This window comes from Chiloscyllium plagiosum, unplaced genomic scaffold, assembly GCF_037043375.1.
Source record: "Chiloscyllium plagiosum isolate Xiang-an unplaced genomic scaffold, Cpla_swu_hap1 HiC_scaffold_1, whole genome shotgun sequence".
Taxonomy (NCBI): Eukaryota; Metazoa; Chordata; class Chondrichthyes; order Orectolobiformes; family Hemiscylliidae; genus Chiloscyllium; species Chiloscyllium plagiosum.
This window is the reverse complement of record NW_028270139.1, coordinates 121085125-121104863: the sequence shown is the minus strand read 5'-3', so window position 1 is coordinate 121104863 and position 19739 is coordinate 121085125. Positions and strand designations below refer to the sequence as shown.

The window sequence follows — 19739 nt, the reverse complement described above, 5'->3', positions numbered from 1 at the left end:
ACCTTCTCCAAATTCTCAAAGTAGAACAATAAACCATACATTGCACTATAAACTGTTGGGGAGAAAGTGAGGTCTGCAGATGCTGGAGATCAAAGTTGAAACTTTATTGCTGGAACAGCACAGCAGGTCAGGCAGCATCCAGGGAACAGGAGATTCGACGTTTCGGGCACAGGCCCTTCTTCAGGCAGGGCCTGAAGAAGGGCCTGTGCCCGAAACGTCGAATCTCCTGTTCCCTGGATGCTGCCTGACCTGCTGTGCTGTTCCAGCAATAAAGTTTCAACTATAAACTGTTGAACAAATTGAATAAATGGACAAGTAATAATTGTACAGTATAACTTCAGAGTGTTGTAAGCCTGGTTAGTCCTTCTCACAAACCACAAAGTAAAGTAAACTTTAATCAAGCTCCATTAATTTTGAACTTCATGGAGAAGTCTGCTTCGTTATGATCCCAGGTTATGTTATGACTGGACAAGTAAGATCTCAAACAAAGATTGTGCTCCATTAAGCATATTGTGCGCTTGGTTTTAACAAGATTGTGTCTCTCTAAAGGCTGCTGGAGCTACAGTATGCAAGCAAATGGACAGTATTCCATCACACTTATGTGTCTTGCAGATGGCGGCTAAGCATTGGGTATCAGGAGCAATCTTCCTTCTAATTCTCTTTCCAGCTGCACAGGCCTACAAGATCTGTGCAAAGCAGTGAGCTCAGGATAGGCAGAAGCTCTGAATGCCAGTTGCCATGTGAGGAGTGTTGGAGCCCTGTATGCACACGCATGCACACGGCTTCAAGGAATGTTGTCCCGTATAAAAGATACTTGCTGCATACACCTAGCATCTGAATTGCTAATATAGCCACAGTATTTATAATGGCTAGGCCAGTTCAGTTTCTGGTCCAAGGTAACCCCAGGATTTTGGATATGGGGAATTCAGAGATGGTAATGCCATTGAGTGTCTAGGGTGGATGGTTGACAGTTGGTTTGATTTATTGTAGTCACATGTACCTAAGTACAATGAAACGTTTTGTTTTGGGAGCAGTACAGATTGATCATAGCAAACAAGGACATGCAGATCATAAGGTACTTAGACAAAGTGAGGAATACAAGGTTACGCCTGTACAGCTGGTGCACAAAGCAAGATCACCATTACAAACATCAACATTATTCGAAATGAGAGAGGTCCATTCAGCACTCTAATGAGGGCAGGCAAAATGCTGTTTTGAACCTGTTGGTGCCTGTCTTCAAACTTCTGTATCTTCTGCCTGATGGAAGAGATTTGAAGAGAGTATTATCAGGGTGGGAATGGTCTTTAATGATGTCAGCTGCCTTTCTGTTGCAACATGAAGTGTGATTAGAGTCCATGGATGGAAAGGTGGCTTCCATGATGGTCTGGGCTGTGCACACAACTTTCCGTACTTTCTTACAGTCTTGGGCAGAGCTGTTTGCCATACCTGGCCATAATGCACCCAGATAAAATACTTTCAATGGTGCGTCTGGAGACCATAGTGAAGATCCTTATGGACATGCTGGTGTTGAACAAAGTTGGCATCTCCAAAGCATGAGTAAGAGACATTTTTATGCCTTCTTGACCATCGCATCTACATTGGAGGTCCAGGACAGATTGTCAGATATGATCTCTCATGATGGAACTGACCAATGCCAGACATTTGTTACTTGCCATTTGTCAACCCAAGCCTTGCTTTTGTTCACATCATGCTGCATGGACACGGATTGCTTCAGTATCTAAGGAGTTAGCTGAAGATGGTTGGGCCTAGGACACTACCCCGAGGAACTCATGCAGGGTTATCCTGGAGCTGATTAACACAATCACCTATGTGCCAGATATGACTCCAACCAGCAGACTGTTTGGCCCCAATACTCACTGACTCCAATTTTACTGGAGGTCATTGATGACCCACTCTGTCAATGCGAATTTTTTGTGAAGAACTGTCACTCTCACCTCACTTCTGGAATTCAGCTCTTTTGTCCATGTTTGAATCAAGGTTGTAATGAGGTCAGGAGCAGAGTGACCCCGGTGGAACCCAAATGGGGCATCACTGAACAGGTTATTGCTGAGCAGGTGCTGCTTGATAGCACTGTTGATGACACCTTCCATCACTTTACTGATGATCAAGAGCAGACTGATAAAATGGTAATTAGCTAAGTTCAATCTGTCCTAATTTGTGTGTATAGGACATATCTGGGCAACTTTACATTTTGTCAGTGTTGCAGTGATACTGGAATACTTTGGCCAGGAGTGCAGAATGTCCTGCAGCACACGTGTTTAGTACTATGTCAGAATGTTGTCCGGTGCCTCTAACCATTTCTTGGTATCAAGTGAAGTGAATTAAACTGGCTGGGAATCTCACATCTGTGATGGTGGGGACCACCGGAGGAGGCTAAGATGGAGCTTTGTTGCGAATGCTTCAATCACATCTTTTGCATCAATGAGCTGGGTTCCTTTATTATCAAGGGTGAGATGTTTATGGAACCTCCTCCTCCAATGAGCTGTTAAATTGTCCACCATCATTCATGACTAGATGTCACAGGCCTGCAGAGTTTCGATCTGATCCATTGGGGGTGAGATCACTTAGTTCTGTCAATTACTTGATACTTACACTATCTGTCATGCAAATAACCTGGTTTTCTTTTTCACTAGGCTGACAACTCATTTTTAGAAATATCTTGTGCTGTTCTTCATTCAAGCAGGGATGTATTCTTCCTCCAATAGTCACAGAGGGCCTAACAGTCCAAATCTACCTGGAAAAAGAAATGAAAAGTTCCTGATGCATGCCCTTATTAATGTGAAAATTAGACCAGCAAGCAAGGTCAGGGATTCAAATGTTGGGCAGTGACCTGCAAATGTTTAGAACATGCTGCTTAAGTTACATTCTTCCTCCATTTAGACCATAAGACGAAAAGATATAAAAGCAGAATTAGACCATTTAGCCCATTGAATGGCAGAGCAGATTCAATCATGGCTGAAATATTTCTCAAGCCCATTCTCCCACCTTTCCCCCATAACCCTTGATCCTCTTAGTAACAAAGAATCTGTCTATCTTTGTCTTAAATGCACTCAATGACTTGACTTCTACAGCCCTCTGCAGCAAAGAGTTCCATGGAGTTCCTGCACTCTGGCTGAAGAAATTCCTCTTTACCCCAGTTCCCTTCACCCCGAGGCTGAATCCCAAGGTCCTAGTCCCTCGTACTAATAAAAACATCTTCTCCAAGTCTGCTTTATCTAGACATCTCAGTATTCTGTAAGTTTCAATCAGATCCCTCCTCATCCTTCTAAACATCCTTTCGTACAGACCCAGCATGCTCAGCTGTTGCTCATGTGTGCCCGAAACTGCTCCATATATTCCAAATGTGGTCTGACTAGAGCCTTATACAGCCTCAGCTATACTTCTCTACTCTTGTTTGCTAGCTCTCAAAGTGAATACCAACATTTCATTTACTTTCCGACGCCAACTGAACCTGAATGTTAACCTTAAGAGAATCCTCAGCTATAACCCCCAGTCCCTTTATGCTTCAGATTTCCAAAACCTTTCCCCTCTTCAGAGAATAGGCTATGTCTCTACTCCTACTACTAAAACATGAACCTCACACTTTCCCACATCATATTCTATCTGTCACTTCTTTGCCCACTCTTGAGCATTTCCAGGTCATTCTGCAGCCTCCATGCTTCCTCAACATTACTTGACCCTCCACCTATCTTTGTGCCACCTGCAAACTTAGCAACAATGCCCTCAGTTCCTTCATCCAGATCATTAGTGTATAACGTCCCAACACTTACCCCTATGGAAGTCTACTAGTCACCAGCTGCCATCTTATTCCTATTCTCATCTCTGCCAGTCAGCCAATCCTCTATCCATGCCAGTGCCTTGCCCCTAATTTAACAGCCTCCTGTGTGGCCCTTTGTCAAAAGAAATCAAAAATAGACCATGTCCATTAGCTCTCCTTTGTCTTACTTTCTCTTCAAAGAATTCTAACAGATTTGTGAGGCATGACCTCCACTTGATGAAACCGTGTTGACTCTTCCCTATTTTACCAGGCACTTCCAAGTACTCCGCAATCTCATCATAAATAATGGACTTGAAAATCTTACCAACAACCAAGGTCAGGCTGACGAACGTACTGTTTCTTGTCTTCTACCTCTCTCCCTTCTTTCTTGAACAGGGGTATTCCACTGGCTATTTTCCAGTCGTCTGTGACCCTCTCTGACTCCAGTGAGTCCTGAAAGACTACCACCAATGCCTCTACAATCTCCTCCACTATTTCTTTCAGAACTCTGCTGTATATTCCATTCAGTCAAAGTGATTTGCCTCATACACACAGCATTTCACCCATGACTTTTCTGATACATTCAGAACTTTACCCATCAATTGCACTTTCAATTCATTGTCAAAAGTTACAGCATATAGTTAACAATATAAGAAGGCTGTTAGCGATGCAATAATGGTTAATGTAATTGCTCATCAAACTTTCTGATCTTGCGAGCATATGATTCCTGAATGTCAACTTATCCTAAAAGATTTGAAAAACAAATTGTTTACAATTTTTTCATGTTTCCTTTGTGGGTTTTTTTATGTTTCTCTTAATCGAATCGTTATTCTCCTCATCTTTTTTTCACCTGATTTGACTCCAATTCACTTTTCCTCCCTAACTACATATTTCTCAATGCTTAAATCTTTTTGATTAAGAAGATGCCCTGTTGCCCTTGACATGTCATTGTCAGCTGGAACGTCCAGTCAATCATAATGCAAATCATTTTCAAACTACATGAAAGAGGGAAAGTTCTGGGGGTAAAAGACCACAAAGCAATGATTATGAGGTCTGTTCTTACAGAGTAAAAAAAAGTGGAGGTGTTTTCTGAGAGTAAATTTAGACATATGTTCTGAAAGAAACCAATAGACAGTATCGTCAATAATGCACCAATTCATAAAGCTCGCAGTGAAACAGCTGTAGCATATGTGATCATTACCACAGATAGGTTTTCCACATATTTCAATCCCAGGACAGACCAATCCTAATCCAAACAAGTTAAACAAAGTATGCAATAAAAAAATTGTACACATAGCACAGCTCATGAACCACTTGTGGTCTTTTCTTTGCCAGACCATCTGTGTCCCTTGGCAGATATGCTACTCCATCTGTTTCCAATTATAATTTACTTGGCTGTAGGTTCTTATCAGTACCAAGGCACAATATTGTTCATCTCTTTTTCATGCTCATCTGCAGGGGAATGCTTTCGGAAGCAGGGCTATCCCTGCATCTGCCAAGCAAGTGGAAGGTATGTTTTAAAGCTACATCATTGTGCAATGTGTGTTGGACTATGGCCACAAAACAAGTTCTAAAACACTAGGTATCAGGCATTATATACACCACTTTGATCACGCTGTACTACAGAGATGTTACCAGATACAAACACATATAAAAATTAGCATAGCCAAATAAGAAAATAAGTTAAAAATGTAAGAGATTTTTTGACTCAAATTCAACACTAATACTCTTCAACTATTTCCTAAAATAGAAATACCAAGAGTAATTGCTAGGATATCATAAATGGTTAATGGTTACAATGCCTCATTGACCAGCACCCCCATCCTCCATCCCAAAAGGAAAGGGACGATGAAGAGATGCAAACAATTTCTCCACTTGGCTAAAGTTACTGGAATAATTACAAAGCGACAGATCACCAAACTAACACTAATTATGGTCAAATGGACGGTGGGGGAGGTGGGAGCTTGGGGGAGTAAAACTTTGACAAAAGACACATCCCAATTTTGTTGAATAAAAGCACCCAATGCTTTAGGTATAGCTTCAATGAGAAAGTGAGGGCTGCAGATGCTGGAGATCAGAGCTGAAAATGTATTGCTGGAAAAGCGCAGCAGGTCAGGCAGCATCCAAGGAACAGGAGAATCGACGTTTCGGGCATTAGCCCTTCTTGCATCCTGAAGGGCTTATGCCTGAAACGTCGATTCTCCTGTTCCTTGGATGCTGCCTGACCTGCTGCGCTTTTCCAGCAACACATTTTCAGCTCAGTATAGTTTCAATGGTCAACTTGTATTGTGAGGTGGCCAGCAAACATCTTCAATGGTAAATTAGCTACATAGAGGCATTTAATTTCAGTAGAGTCATAGAGTCATAGAGATGTACAGCATGGAAACAGACCCTTCGGTCCAACCAGTCTATGCCGAACAGATATCCCAACCCAATCTAGTCCCACATGCCAGCACCCGGCCCATATCCCTCCAAACCCTTCCTACTCATATACCTATCCAAATGCCTCTTAAATGTTGTAATTGTACCACACTCCACCACATCCTCTGGCAGTTCATTCCATACACATACCACCCTCTGCATGAAAACGTTGCCCCATAGGTCTCTTTTATATCTTTCCTCTCTCACCCTAAACCTATGCCTCTAGTTCTGGACTCCCCGGCCCCAGGGAAAAGACTTTGTCTATTTATCCTATCCATGCCCCTCAATTTTGTAAACCTCTATAAGGTCACCCCTCAGCTTCCAACACTCCAGGGAAAACAGCCCCAGCCTGTTCAGCCTCTCCCTGTAGCTCAAATCCTCCAACCCTGGCAACATCCTTGTAAATCTTTTCTGAAATCTTTCAAGTTTCACAACATCTTTCCAATAGGAAGGAGACCAGAATTGCACGCAATATTCCAAAGTGGCCTAACCAATGTCCTGTACAGTTGCAACATGACCTCCCAACTCCTGTACTCAATACTCTGACTAATAAAGGAAAGCATACTAAACGCCTTCTTCACTATCCTATCTACCTGCGACTCCACTTTCAAGGAGCTATGAACCTGCACTCCAAGGTCTCTTTGTTCAGCAACACTCCCTAGGACCTTACCATTAAGTGTATAAGTCCTGCTAAGATTTGTTTTCCCAAAATGCAGTACCTCGCATTTATCTGAATTGAAATCCATCTGCCACTTCTCAGCTCATTGGCCCATCTGGTCCAGATCCTGTTGTAATCTGAGGTAACCCTCTTCTCTGTCCACCATGATTTATATTTTTTAAATAAACAATACATCCTGATGAATATCCTAGACTTATTGGAAAATTGGGCTGATAAAGTGATTCATTGGGTATGCAGTCTCTGCAATGAAGCAGAAAGTCTATAAACAAATTCAACATTAACCCCAAGATCAACACAGACAGAAATTTCTGTGCGTTCTTTTAGGCAGATATGTGTCACCTACTGGTTGTGATGTGAAATGTCACTCAAAATTATGGCTCCATAGATGAGTGTCCAGTTTTTAATACAAGATTTAACAAGTAACACAAAGAATTGGAAAGGACAAGGTCTAAGTCCAGTGAATGTAATTTTATAATTATGTTATTCGATACATGGCCATTTCCATTACGTTATTTGGAAAAGCATTTGTCCAAAGAGTGCACCACAAATGACTGAAGTCTCAGCTCCTGACCAGGGATTTTAGCATTTCATCATAGCTTTTAATATTTTTTCTAAAACCTATCAAAACTAAATGCAGCTCAACACAGCTGCATGAAGCATGACAATTATTGTGTACTTTGTTTAAAATTTAAACACTTCAATTTAAGTGTTTATTTGATCCCATAGACATAAGAGTGAGACACATGATTTGAGGAATCAGTTTTGTGCAAGCAAACCTTAAATTTCCTTGTGCTATAAACTTTTATTGAGCACGGTACTTAAAATCTACTGTTACTGCTGGAGAGAATTTATTTCTTCATGACAGCACTCCATTCTTACTCTCCGACAACCAATAGCTGACAGAATGACTTGCTGTCCTTGCATACCTGACTTTCAAGTCACTAAGTCTTTAGATCAGTGCCCTATTAAAAGTTAGCATTTGGTTATCGGGTAAATAGTGACAAGAATTCAGAGAGAGGCAGTGGCATGGTGTTAATGTCACTACATTAACAGTTCTGAGCACAAGGCTAATGATCTGGAGGTATGGTTTGATTTGATTTATTGTTTTCACATGTACCTATGCACACTGAAAGTTTTTGTTTTGCACGCTGTACAGATATATCATAATATGTAAGGACATACAGATCATAGGGAAATTGAACAGAGCAAGGCATACAAAGTTACGGCTGCACAGGAGGTGTACAAGATCAACATTAGATTTGAAATTTGAAAGGTCCATTCAGCAGTTTAATAACAGACCTTATACACTGCCTTGCAAGCCACTCAGTATCAAACTGCTACAAAACCTAAAAAAAAAACTGCATAGAGCACCCAACACCAATCTAGGCACAGGAGAAAACAATGGCAAAATCAGTCCCTTTCGGCCTGCGAAGACCTCCTGACCAACAACTGGTGACATGTACCAAAACTCTCTGTAATGATCCCAGTTGATGTTATTACTGAACAGATCAGCTCCCAGATTGAAACCTGACTTGATATATCATATTTGTATTGGTTTTAAAAACACAAACACATTATACTGCATTTTTGGTTTTAAGAATACAACAGACATTTATTATACAAAAGAAATAAAGTCGAATAAACCAAACTATTTAGATGTAACACGCATTTAACAACTTTGAAACAATCCTATTAATCCCAACAACATTCCAATACTCAGCCTTCATAGAGACTGCACTTCTCTATTCCACATAGAATTTGACTTAGTTATAGCTTCAAGTCCTAGCCATGAGAAACAGATACCTCTTCCGAGAGTCTTCATTCAACTGAATTACAACTCTCTCAGCTTCAAATATCCCCCTTCAGGGTTTTAACCAAGCATTTCTGGTCTGAAATGCTTAAACCAATCCTCACACTGAGGTAATCTCTTCCTTAACAATCCTAAAACTAACTCCCTTTCCCAAGAAGCTGTTTTACACATGCAGCTTCAGCAAAGAATTGAACAAACTGCCCTAAAACTGAAACAATAGTGTTCTTTCCCCAAGCTATCAGTGGTTCTCCTAAGCCTCCCAAAATGAATCCAGAATCTTTGACCTGAAAGCCCTAATGCAATATGTGATTTACTTTGTTCACTCACAAACTCTTTGAAATGAAAACAAATGCCATGGCTTGCCAGGAAGTTAATCATTAAATCCCTCCAGACACACTGAAAACCAATATGCTACTAGCTCAAAATTCAAAAATGCAAAAATAAATATTGAAGTAAATAAATCATGCATCTTACATCACACACCCCATAATCTAATCAAACATCAGCCTGACCTAATCATACTCATGGAATTATACCTGATAGGAACTTTTAAAATTCTAACAGATGCAACAGGACCCAGGGAGTTTAGAACCAAGTTTCATTGTCTAAGGACTTGGGGGAGGCCACTTAGTTCAGGGATGAGGACGAATGTCTTCACTCAGAGAGTGGTGAGCCTGTGGCAATCCCTACTGCAAAACGCACTTGAGGCCATAACAGTGAATATTTTCATGGAGGAGTTAGATATAGTTCTTAGGGCTAAAAGGATCAGAGGGTATGGGGTGAAAGTGGGAACAGGGTGCAGAGTTTGATGATCAGCCAAGACCATATTGAATGGCTGTCAGGACTGAAGGGCTGAATGGCCTACTTCTGCTGTTATTTCCTTTGTTTCCATAGAGTTCTGCTCAAAACACCTTAGGAAGGAGGTGTACGAATATACAAAGGTGGGAACCCTCAACACATTTAAGAAAAAAAAGACATGGAAGGCTTTTTTTTGTAAGAACACACAAGGTGGTTCGGGTGTGGAGTGAACTTCCTGAGGAAGGGGTGGATATATGGGCCAAAGAGTCTGTTTCCGTGTTATACGTCTCTATGACTCTAAGTATTTAGGGGAGCACTTGAAATTGCATGTGAGGCTATAAGTCAAGTATTGGAAAATGGTCAGATACTTGATGATCAACATGAATAGGATGGATCAAAGGATTTCTTTCAATGATGTTAAAACTGTATGATTCTAGGAATTCAACAGGAGGTCATTCATCTCCAGTTTCCTCAATGCCTGTCTACTCTCTAGAAGGCTCAAGTCAAGAGTGTGATGGAATACCCTACTTGCCTTGATGAGTACAGCTCCAACAGTCAACTTGACATCATGTGGGACAAAAGTTCACTTGACTAGGATTGCATCCACCACCTTTATCATTCAGTCCCTTCACTTGTAATTCACAAACACAGCATTGTGTACCATCTACAAGTTTCACTGCAGTAACTCATCAAGTTTCTTTTGACAGCAGCTCCCAAACCTTCAAGCTCTTGAAGGTCTAGTGCAACAAATCTATAGGAACACCACCACCTTCATGTAGCCTCAAGCCACACACCAACTGGATATGAAATTATATTACTGTTCCTTCACTATCACTGGTTCACAATTCTAGGAGTCCTGCCTAACAGCACTGTGGACGTACATATACCCCAAGATTTGCAGAAATTCAAGAAGGCATCTTCTTCACTACGATAAGGGATCAACGATATATTTGATTTGACGATGACTGCATCCTTTGACAAATACAATTTAAAATATTTTGGCTCAAAAGAATTATATTGACCTGAAATGTAGAATGAACAAGGCTAGAAAATGTTTCTCTCCTCACAGCACCACACTGCTCTCTTGAACTACAAAACGTGCAGGTGGTAAATATTGTCAAAGCAATGAAAGTTTAAGATTTGTTAGAATATAGTTTCATGGTTACAGTTAAAATGCCTCTGTAGATTTGACACAAATACAATTTTTAAGAGCAGTGCAAAGAGTAACATTAAGGTCCATTTGACACACTTTAAAAGAGAAAACACAGTACGATGAAAAAAGCACTTCAATGTTCACAGAGTATTCCTCAATGTCAGACTGTTGTTGAGATTCATCATCTAAAAAAGATTTGACAAAATGATTGTTTTACTTTTTCAAGAAAAATCAATTTTCATCTCGTTTCCCTGTTTCCTCAATACCGTGCACCTTACCAGATCACATTTCCATCGGTACCTCTATACTTTGTACATATAGTTATTGCTCAGCATTTCAGCAGTGAGTACCACATGGCTATTCAGCAGCATAGGCTTCACTTTTTTTTTCACATGCATACATATATGGTTTGATAGATGTTATTGGTGACACCAACTACAATGAACTAAATGAACTAAATCTAAGCAACCTTCCTGTCCTGCGGCTCTCCACCCATCATATAAACTTTTATCAAAAGATGGAGAATTCCTATTATTATTAAATAGGGAGTACTATTTAAATAGAGAAAGACTGCAGAAAGCTGCAGCACACAGAGAACTGGCCATCCTTGTGCACAAATCGCAATAAAAGGATGACATGCACGTGCGGAAGGAAATTGGAACATAAGTTTATATTTGTAAGGGACTGGAGTATAAGAATGAGATCTTGCTAAAATTACACAATGCAATAGTCAGAACACACCTCGAATAATGTGAAGAGTTTTCCAGCCATTATCTAATGAAAGATATACTGGCATCAGAGGCAGTCTGGAAAATGTTCCATGGGTTGATTCCAGGTACAGCGGGATTTTTGTATGAGGAGAGACTGGATAGGGTGTGGCTGCACTCACAGGAGTTGAGAAGAATCCTTAGTGAAACATCTGAGGTTCATAACTAGCTTGACAGGGTAGATGTAGAGAGGTGGTTTGTAAGAAAGAATAGGACCAGGATATAATCCCAAAGTGGTCTCTTATTTAAAACAAAGATGGGGAGGATTTTTTTTCTCTCAAAAAGATAGTCAATCTTTGAAATTCTTTTCCACAGAAAGCTGCCAAGGCTCAGTCATTAAATGTATTGAAATCTGAGATAGACAGATGTTTAATCAGTAAGGGAATCAAAGGATAAGGCAACAAAGTGGAGTAGAGGGTTGTCAGATCAGCTATTATCCATTAAAAGGGCAAAGCCAACTCCTTTGGGTGAATGAACTATTTTTTGCTCCTCTTTCTTCTGGTCTTATTCATCAGCGAATTCATCAACTTATCTCTTTTCAACAACAGAGTAATGTACTGATCTGGTCTTGAGCTAGAACAATGCTATCTTCAGAAAAAGTTAAAACACTGCCTTATCTTGCACTTCTGTGGTACGGAAACCATATAGCTGAGGAGCAAGGAGAATACAGTGTTAATACAGGGTAATTGTATTGAGAATTAAACATGACATCGAAACATAGAAAACAGGAGCTATTTGGTCCATTGAACCTACTTCATCAATCAATGTAATCATGGCTTACCATCCAACTCAGTATCATGTTCCTTCCCATACCATTTGATCCCTTCAGTCCTAAAGTCTACATCCAACTCCTTGAAACTAGCCAATGTTTTTTGCCTCAACCACTTTCTGTGGCAGAGAATGTTAGAGATTCACCACTTTCTGTATGAAGAAATTTCTTCCCCTCAGTCCTGAGTGGCCCACACCATATCCTCTGATTCTTGCTTCTGGACTTCCTCGCTAATGGGAATATCCTTCCTGTATCTACCCTGTCTAGATCTGTTAGATATTTATAGCTTTCAATGAGACAACTCCCATCATTTTCCTAAACTCCAGTGAATATAATCTTAAATACTCCAGTCTTTCTTCAAAAGTCAGTGATGCCATGCCAGGAATCACCTTTGCTGCAATCACTCCATAGCCAGAACATCTTTCTGCAGGTACAGAGACCAGATCTGCACATAATACTGCAGGTGTGATCTCACCATGACCATGTACAATTTTGTAACAAACATTCCTGCTCTTGTATTTAAATCCTGTTGCTATAAAGGCCAATGTTCCAGTTGCCTTCTTCACTGCCTGCTGTACCCGCATAGGTACAGCAGGCAGACTCCTGAAGAAGGGCTCATGCCCGAAACGTCGATTCTCCTGCTCCTTGGATGCTGCCTGACCTGCTGCGTTTTCCAGCAACACATTTTCAGTGCTGTACCTGCATGCTTACTTTGGGTGACTGATGCACACAGTTACTGGGTCTCATTTCACCTCTCCCTTTCTCAAGCTATCCCCATTCAAGTAATGTCTGCCTACCTGATTTTGCTACCAAATTGGATAACCTCACATTTATCGATATATCACTCAACAATTCAGGAAAAGTAGTTGTGGAGAGGATGAGCCAATTGAATTAACACGGGGTTGTGCTTGAAACAAATTACTCATTTCTCTCCATAGAAACTGATTTTAGTTCACTAATCATTTCTAATATTTTCTAGTTTGATTTCAGACCTCCAGCATTAGCAGCTTTGTTCTGTATGAATGACTGTAAAGCTCTACTGGCAAACCTTGACACGTCTAATCCCGTTTCTGGTGTGTGCTGTGATGTGTTCCTTCATGTCTTGGGAAGCCAATCAATCAGTAGAGCTTTGTTTTGGAATTGACTGGTGAGAGGGAGCAGCTAATTTGCCTCCTACCAATAAGATTAAAGCCAAAACAACTCAAAGAACTACGGATACTGGGAATCAAAAACGAGAACAAGAATAGAAATTGCTGGGAAAACTCAGCAGGTCAGGCAGCATCTGTGGAGAGAAATCAGAGTTAATGTTTCAGATCCAGTCAACTTTCTCTAGAACTGACAGCAACGTGGAAAAAAAAAACAGAAATTGCTGGAAAAACTCAGCAGGTTCGGAGTTCTGAGGAAGGGTCACCGGAGGCAAAACGTGAACTCTGACTTCTCTCTACAGATGCTGCCAGACTTGCTGAGATTTCCAGCAATTTGTGTTTTTTTTCCTGACTTATAGCATCTGCAGAACTTTAAAGTTTTTTTTTTAAGTAGCTAGGAAAAGGTCGGTAATAATATGCTGCTAATGTGGTGCGTGAAGGAGTGAACCATAGGGTGGAGATGGAGCCCGGGGGGAAAGAAAAACAGTGGGACAAACAAAGGAATGGGTAAAAATTAACCTGGCAGAATCAATACCTGCTAACTGTGACCATTAGTAGCGGAGAATGGGATGGTTGTGGAAGCAGCCTATGTGATGACAAGACCTGGTGTGTGGTGAAGCAGTGATTTACCTGCATTATACGAGCAGTATCTAGTAGACTGCAATCACTGCTCACAGTGCGGTCTCCTCTACACTGGGAAGAGTGAATAAACACTTTGCAGACAGAACTTAGTGATCACAGTATCATTGAATTTAGAATACAGATGGAAATTGTAAAGATCATACCAATATCAGGGTTCTGTGCTTAAACAAAGGAGACTACAATAGGATGAGGGAGGAGTTGGCTAAAGTAGACTGGAAGCAAAAACTTTATGGTGGGGCAGTTGATGAACAGTGGAGGGTTCTCAAAGCAAATATTTCAAAGTGCCCAGCAAAAGTATATATCAATGAAAAGGAAGGACTGTAGGAAATCTGCCATGGGTGTCGAAGGAAATAAGGGTGGCTATTAAATTGAAAGAGAAGGCATATAATGTTGCAAAGAGCAGGAGGAAAATAAAAGATTGGGAAAACTTTAAAGGTCAACAGAAAGCCACAAAAAAAGCTTTAAAGATATGTAAGCTGGATTATGAGAATAAATTAGCTCAGAATATAAAGACAAATAGCAAATATTTTTAGAAATACATAAAAAGAAAAAGAGTGGCTCAGGTAAACATTGGTTCTTTAGAGGATAAGAAGGACGATTTAGTTATGGGATATGAGGAAATGGCCGAGGCATTGCAAAGGTATTTTGTGTTAGTCTTCCAAGTGGAGGATAGAATAACATGCCAGTAATTGACAAAGAGACGAAGGTAGGTGAGAACCTGGAAACACTCATTATCACAAAAGCAGTAGTACTGGACAAGCTAAAGGAGCTAAGGGCAGACAAGTCTCCTGGCCCTGAAGAAATGCATCCCAGGGTATTAAAATAGCAAATGCACTATTTTCCAAAATTCACTGGACTCTGGGGCGGTTCCAGCAGATTGGAAAACAACAAATGTGATGCCACTGTTTAAAAAGGAGGTAGACAAAAGATGGAGAATTATAGACCAGTTAGCCTAACTTCTGCAGTGGGAAAAATGCTTGAGTCTGTCATCAAGGAAGAAATAGCAAGGCATCTCGATAGAAATTGTCCCATTGGGCAAATACAGCATGGATTCATGAAGAGTAGGTCATGCTTAACTAATGTACTGGAATTCTATGAATTATTGCGAATACGGTGGGCAATGGGAACCCAGTAGATGTGGTGTATCCAGATTTCCAAAAGGCCTTTGACAAGATGCTGCATAAAAGGCTGCTGCGTAAGATAAAAATCTATGGCATTATGGGTAAAGTATTAACATGGATAGAGGATTGGTTAACTAACAGGACGCAAAACGTGAGGATAAATGAGTGCTATTCTGGTTGGCAATCAGTAACTAGTAGTGTGCCTCAAGCATCAGTGTTGGGACCACAACTACTCACAATTTATATACACGATTTAGATTGGGGACCATGTGTTAAAGTTTGCAGATGACACCAAGATGAGTGGCAGAGCAAAGTGTGCAGAGGACTATGAAACTTTGCAAAGGGAAATAGATTGTTTAAGTGAGTGGGCAAAGGTCTGGAAGGTGGACTGCAATGTTAATAAATGTGAAGTAATCCATTTTGGTAGGAATAACAGTAAAAATGACTATTACTTGAATGGTAAAAAATTGCTGCTGTGCACAGGGACCTGGGTGTCCTTATGCATAAATCACAGAAGGTTGATTTGCGGGTGCAATAGGTAATGAAGACAAATGGAATTTTGTCCTTCATTGCTATAGGGATTGAGTTTAAAAGCAGAAAGAGAGGCCACAACTGGAGTACTGCATGCAGTTTTGGTCTCCTTAATGGAGAAGGGATATACTGGCACTGGAGGGGCTGCAGAGGAGTTTCACTAGGTTGATTCTGGATTTGAGGGGGTTGACTTATGAGGAAAGACTGAGTAGACTGGGATTATATTCATTGGAATTTAGAAGAATGAGGGGGATCTTACAGAAGCATATAAAATTATGAAGGGAATAGATAAGATAGAAAGTAGAGAGAAAGTTTCCACTGATGGGTGAAACTAGGACAGGAGAGCATAGCCTCAAACTTAGGGGTAGCAGATTTAGGAGTGAATTAAGAAAGAACCCAGAGGGCAGGTAAGTGGAGCTGAGGCCACGAAAAAAAAAATCAGCCATGATCTTACTGAATGGTGGAGCAAGTTTGAAGGGCCTAGATGGCAGATTCCTGCTCCTAGTGCTTTTGTTCTTAACCGTTTGGCAAAGGTGAGCCTGACCTTCCTTGTTGTCTGCTAGTTTGATGCACCGCTGGCCAACATTTCTGTCTCAGGCTAGCTGCAGTGTTCCAACAAAGCTCACAGCAAGCTAGAAGACCAGTATCTCATCCACTTGGGGACCTTGCAGCCTTCTGGATTTGATATTGAGTTCAATAATTTTAGGGCCTGAGTACCTTCTCCTATGTCCTTACCCCAAACCCCACATGGCACCATCATCACGTGGGCTGCTGTCACAACCAACAGTCCCCATTAGCAGCTATTCATTGTCCCAAACTGACCTTTACTGAATCCTTTGTCTGTCCAATTGTTATCTCTCTCTGGGCTCCATCTTCACATATGGTTTATTTCTCCCTTCATCCCATCTTTGGCACACATACCAACCTTTTCCTAGCTGTAATCAGGTGAGGAAGGGCCACTGGACCCAAAGCTTTCTCTTCAGAGATCCTCCAAGATTAAAGTCAACTGTGTCCTTACATAATCTTCTGCTGGTTGCACAGGCTCTCTTCCTCACTTACCAGTCCTCTGCAGGTACTGATAGCAGCACTGCCACTCCCCTGATCTTGATGCTCCACTCTGCCCAGGAAGTGACACGTGTTCCCTGTAGGACTCTGAACGATGGTCCCAGTTACATTTCCGTATCTTTTCTCCAGGACATAGCCTGGCGAAAGGAAAGGGCGATTGAGTGTCAGATTGAATAGCAGCTTTTGCCCTCGGTGGACAAGTTGGTAATAAACATGCTCCTCTCTTTTGCCAAGGTCCCGCCTTCTAACGTGGTTGACATAATGAGTGACATCCGGGGACAGTATAGCTCCACTTTCGTCCACTTTGATGGGGTGCACGATTTCATAACCTTGCAAACTCCTTACAAACGTCTCTGAAAGATAAAATGAAAGGGCACAAACCATGAGCGCATGATCCTCCAGAGGACGCCGCGAGCGTTACTATGGGATTATTCCGGTTAGCCGGAGTGACCCTTACCACCACCTCCCCCTCATCCCCAAATCTCAAACCCTGACCGAATCCACCCACTCCGTGCAGCAACAATCATGGGGAAGGGGTTCGAGAAACCACCACAAACCTTGTTTCTCATCTGCAAACAGCACACTGTTCACCTTACGGTCACTGTGGGAAGCAGCCACAAAGCTGAAGACGTTGAAGAGAAAAGGGACGCCCGTGATCAAACGTCCGCCCAGAAGAGGCATGGTTCCATTAAAAGTTGCATCGGTTGAAAGGAGGTTTTGCAAGCAGACTGGGCGATGCGCGGGCCCCGGCCATGGATCGGCTCCCCCAGCACACACACACACACACACACACAGAGTACAGAGAGCACAGAGGTCGGACACAAAGAAGGGAAGGCGATGGCCAGAGGAGGAGTAATCGAAAACTTCGGCGTAATATTTCTTAAGGGAAGAGGGAGGGTTCGATAACTGCCTTTGGCGGTTTCCAACTTTTTTTTAATCCTGCAGTTCACTTCGAGTTACATGGAAATATGTGCAGCCCTGTGCCGAAACATGCATGTTATCGCATGTAGTGACAGTGTGCATCGGTACTAACGCAAAATATCAAAGCCTCATCCCCCCCTCACTGAGTTGGCCTTCTGATATTTAAATATTTCCTCGCTTGTTCATTCAGAAAATTGACAATCTGGCCAAGGAATGCAGTATTAGTTCATAACAGGATTTCTTCACACGTTGCAGTTGTGTTGACAAGATTGGGGAAAATGGGAATACTTAAAGGAATTCCACCTCTCCCTTCTCTCCTAGGTTCCAAATGCACTTGGCGTCAGTGAGAGAGGACAGAATCATCAGCTTTAATGAGCAGAATCTGCCAAGTGTTTGTGTATCGTCACGCGACCTGGATCTGAGTTATTAGCCATTGATTCTTTAAATTAAACCGCCCTCTCACTCTCTGTCCCTGCCCAAACTGGGAGCCGATTGCAACCTCCTCCTAGTAAAGATGATTGGTCAGAGGCAGTTTCAGCTCCTGTGAATCCAATGAAGCAGGAGTCTGACCTCCAAATATAGTTGCTGCAGGGGAGAAACAGAGTTTAGATTATCAAAACTCATTTCTGCTATTCGGTCACATCTCCGGGGAGAGGCTGGTAACTGTGATCGTACCTCACAGCCATGGTTTCCCCGTTGCCCTTTCAATTCGTTTCTGTTTCTACAACATGCTTCATGGTTTTGTATTAGAAATCGAACTGCAACCTTCTTAAAGTGTGTTCGTTTGACATTAGCAGCGCTTTGAGGGAGTCAGGCAACCACTCAGCAGAATACTACTGACATTGATCCAACCATTTTAGCCCTGTCAGAGATCATCCTAACGAGTACTCCGCTAGTTAAAACAACAGGGTAAAAACAATGACTGGATTAGTGGTGCTGGAAGAGCACAGCAGTTCAGGCAGCATCCAAGGAGCTTGCTGGAGATTATAGCGGGTCAGGCAGCGTCCCTGGAGACCGAGCGCAACCTAACATTTCGAGTCTCCAGCATTTGTCGTTTTCATACAGATTCCAACAGCTGCACTAATTTGCCCCCATTTAGTTGGTTAAATTGGAAATCTTTAAGCAGCCATAAGACTGCCGAAACACCAAATTAAAGAGACACACTTGCCCTCCTTCACTGAAAGGTATACATTGCCAGAGCTGCTGAATTTCTCATAACCAAGCCTCGGAACGATCAGTTCGGCTTTACAACAATAACACTACTCCAGAAACTTAGTAGGTCTGGCAGCATCCGTGGAGAGAGAAAAACAGCGTTAACGTTTCAAGGCCAGAATGATTTCCTCAGAACTGGGCTCGAATTGAACTTGAAATGTTAACTATTTCCCTCTCTCCACAAATACTACAAAACCTAAGTTTTTTTTAAAAAAAATCGAAAAACCTGCGGATGCTGTAAGTCAAACAAAAACATAAATTGCAGGAAAAGTTCAGCTTTCGGGTCAAGCCGAAACGTGAACTCTGATTTCTCTCCACAGATGCTGCCAGATCTGCCGAGATATTCCAGCAGTTTCTGTTTTTGCGACAAGACCAACTGAGTTTCTCCAGCATTCTTGGTGTTTGCTCCAGTTTTCTATTATCTGCATACATTGCCTTCATTAGAAACAGAATAAACATTAGTGCTCCAAAAATGGAAGTGGCGTTAGATATTCTTTACACCTCAATTTAATAAGCTCCATTTAGAAACCCTTTAGTTTAAAAAAATCAAACAGCGATGCACCAATTAAAGCCTTTGAGTTTCTCTTTCAATCAATATCCAGGATATTTTACATCAGTAGTCTTTGCAGTTTTACATACACGCGATGTTTATCTGAATAATTAATACTGACAATCTACATCTAGGATATCACGTAGTCTTTAAAATAATTGAACAAAACTACTAGCGAGTACGTTACATTAACAGAACCCCCAGCCCGCCCTCATTTGAAAGCCACCAGTGAACAACCGAACGTTTGTAGTGCATCTTAAAATGGCTTAATCTGAGTGTGAATCCTTGCAGTTTTTCCAAGTGTACAATTGGTCATGAGAGTCGCCTAGCGGCAAGTAGGAGAAACACGTTTAATGCCTGTAGAGTTGCAACATTTA

At 41.5% G+C, this 19739-nt stretch overlaps 1 protein-coding gene and 1 long non-coding RNA gene across 2 annotated transcripts in view; both read right to left on the bottom strand.

Moving 5' to 3' along the window:
* adamts12 (ADAM metallopeptidase with thrombospondin type 1 motif, 12) overlaps nucleotides 1–17819 on the bottom strand; it is a 569649-nt gene extending 551830 nt beyond the window's left edge. The window contains exons 1-2 of the mRNA XM_043680588.2: nucleotides 17237–17819; nucleotides 16674–17032 (exon numbers count right to left, since the gene is read on the bottom strand). Coding sequence (XP_043536523.2) covers nucleotides 16674–17032; nucleotides 17237–17360 — 483 coding nt within the window. The 5' untranslated portion in view covers nucleotides 17361–17819. The remainder of the gene's footprint in view (nucleotides 1–16673; nucleotides 17033–17236) is intronic.
* Nucleotides 7265–16665, bottom strand: LOC148152204 (uncharacterized). Its single transcript, XR_015758075.1, has 2 exons — nucleotides 16540–16665; nucleotides 7265–10824 (listed from the first exon to the last, which is right to left on the bottom strand). It is a non-coding gene; the product is annotated as an uncharacterized LOC148152204 (long non-coding RNA).
* Nucleotides 17820–19739: the final 1920 nt, after the last annotated feature.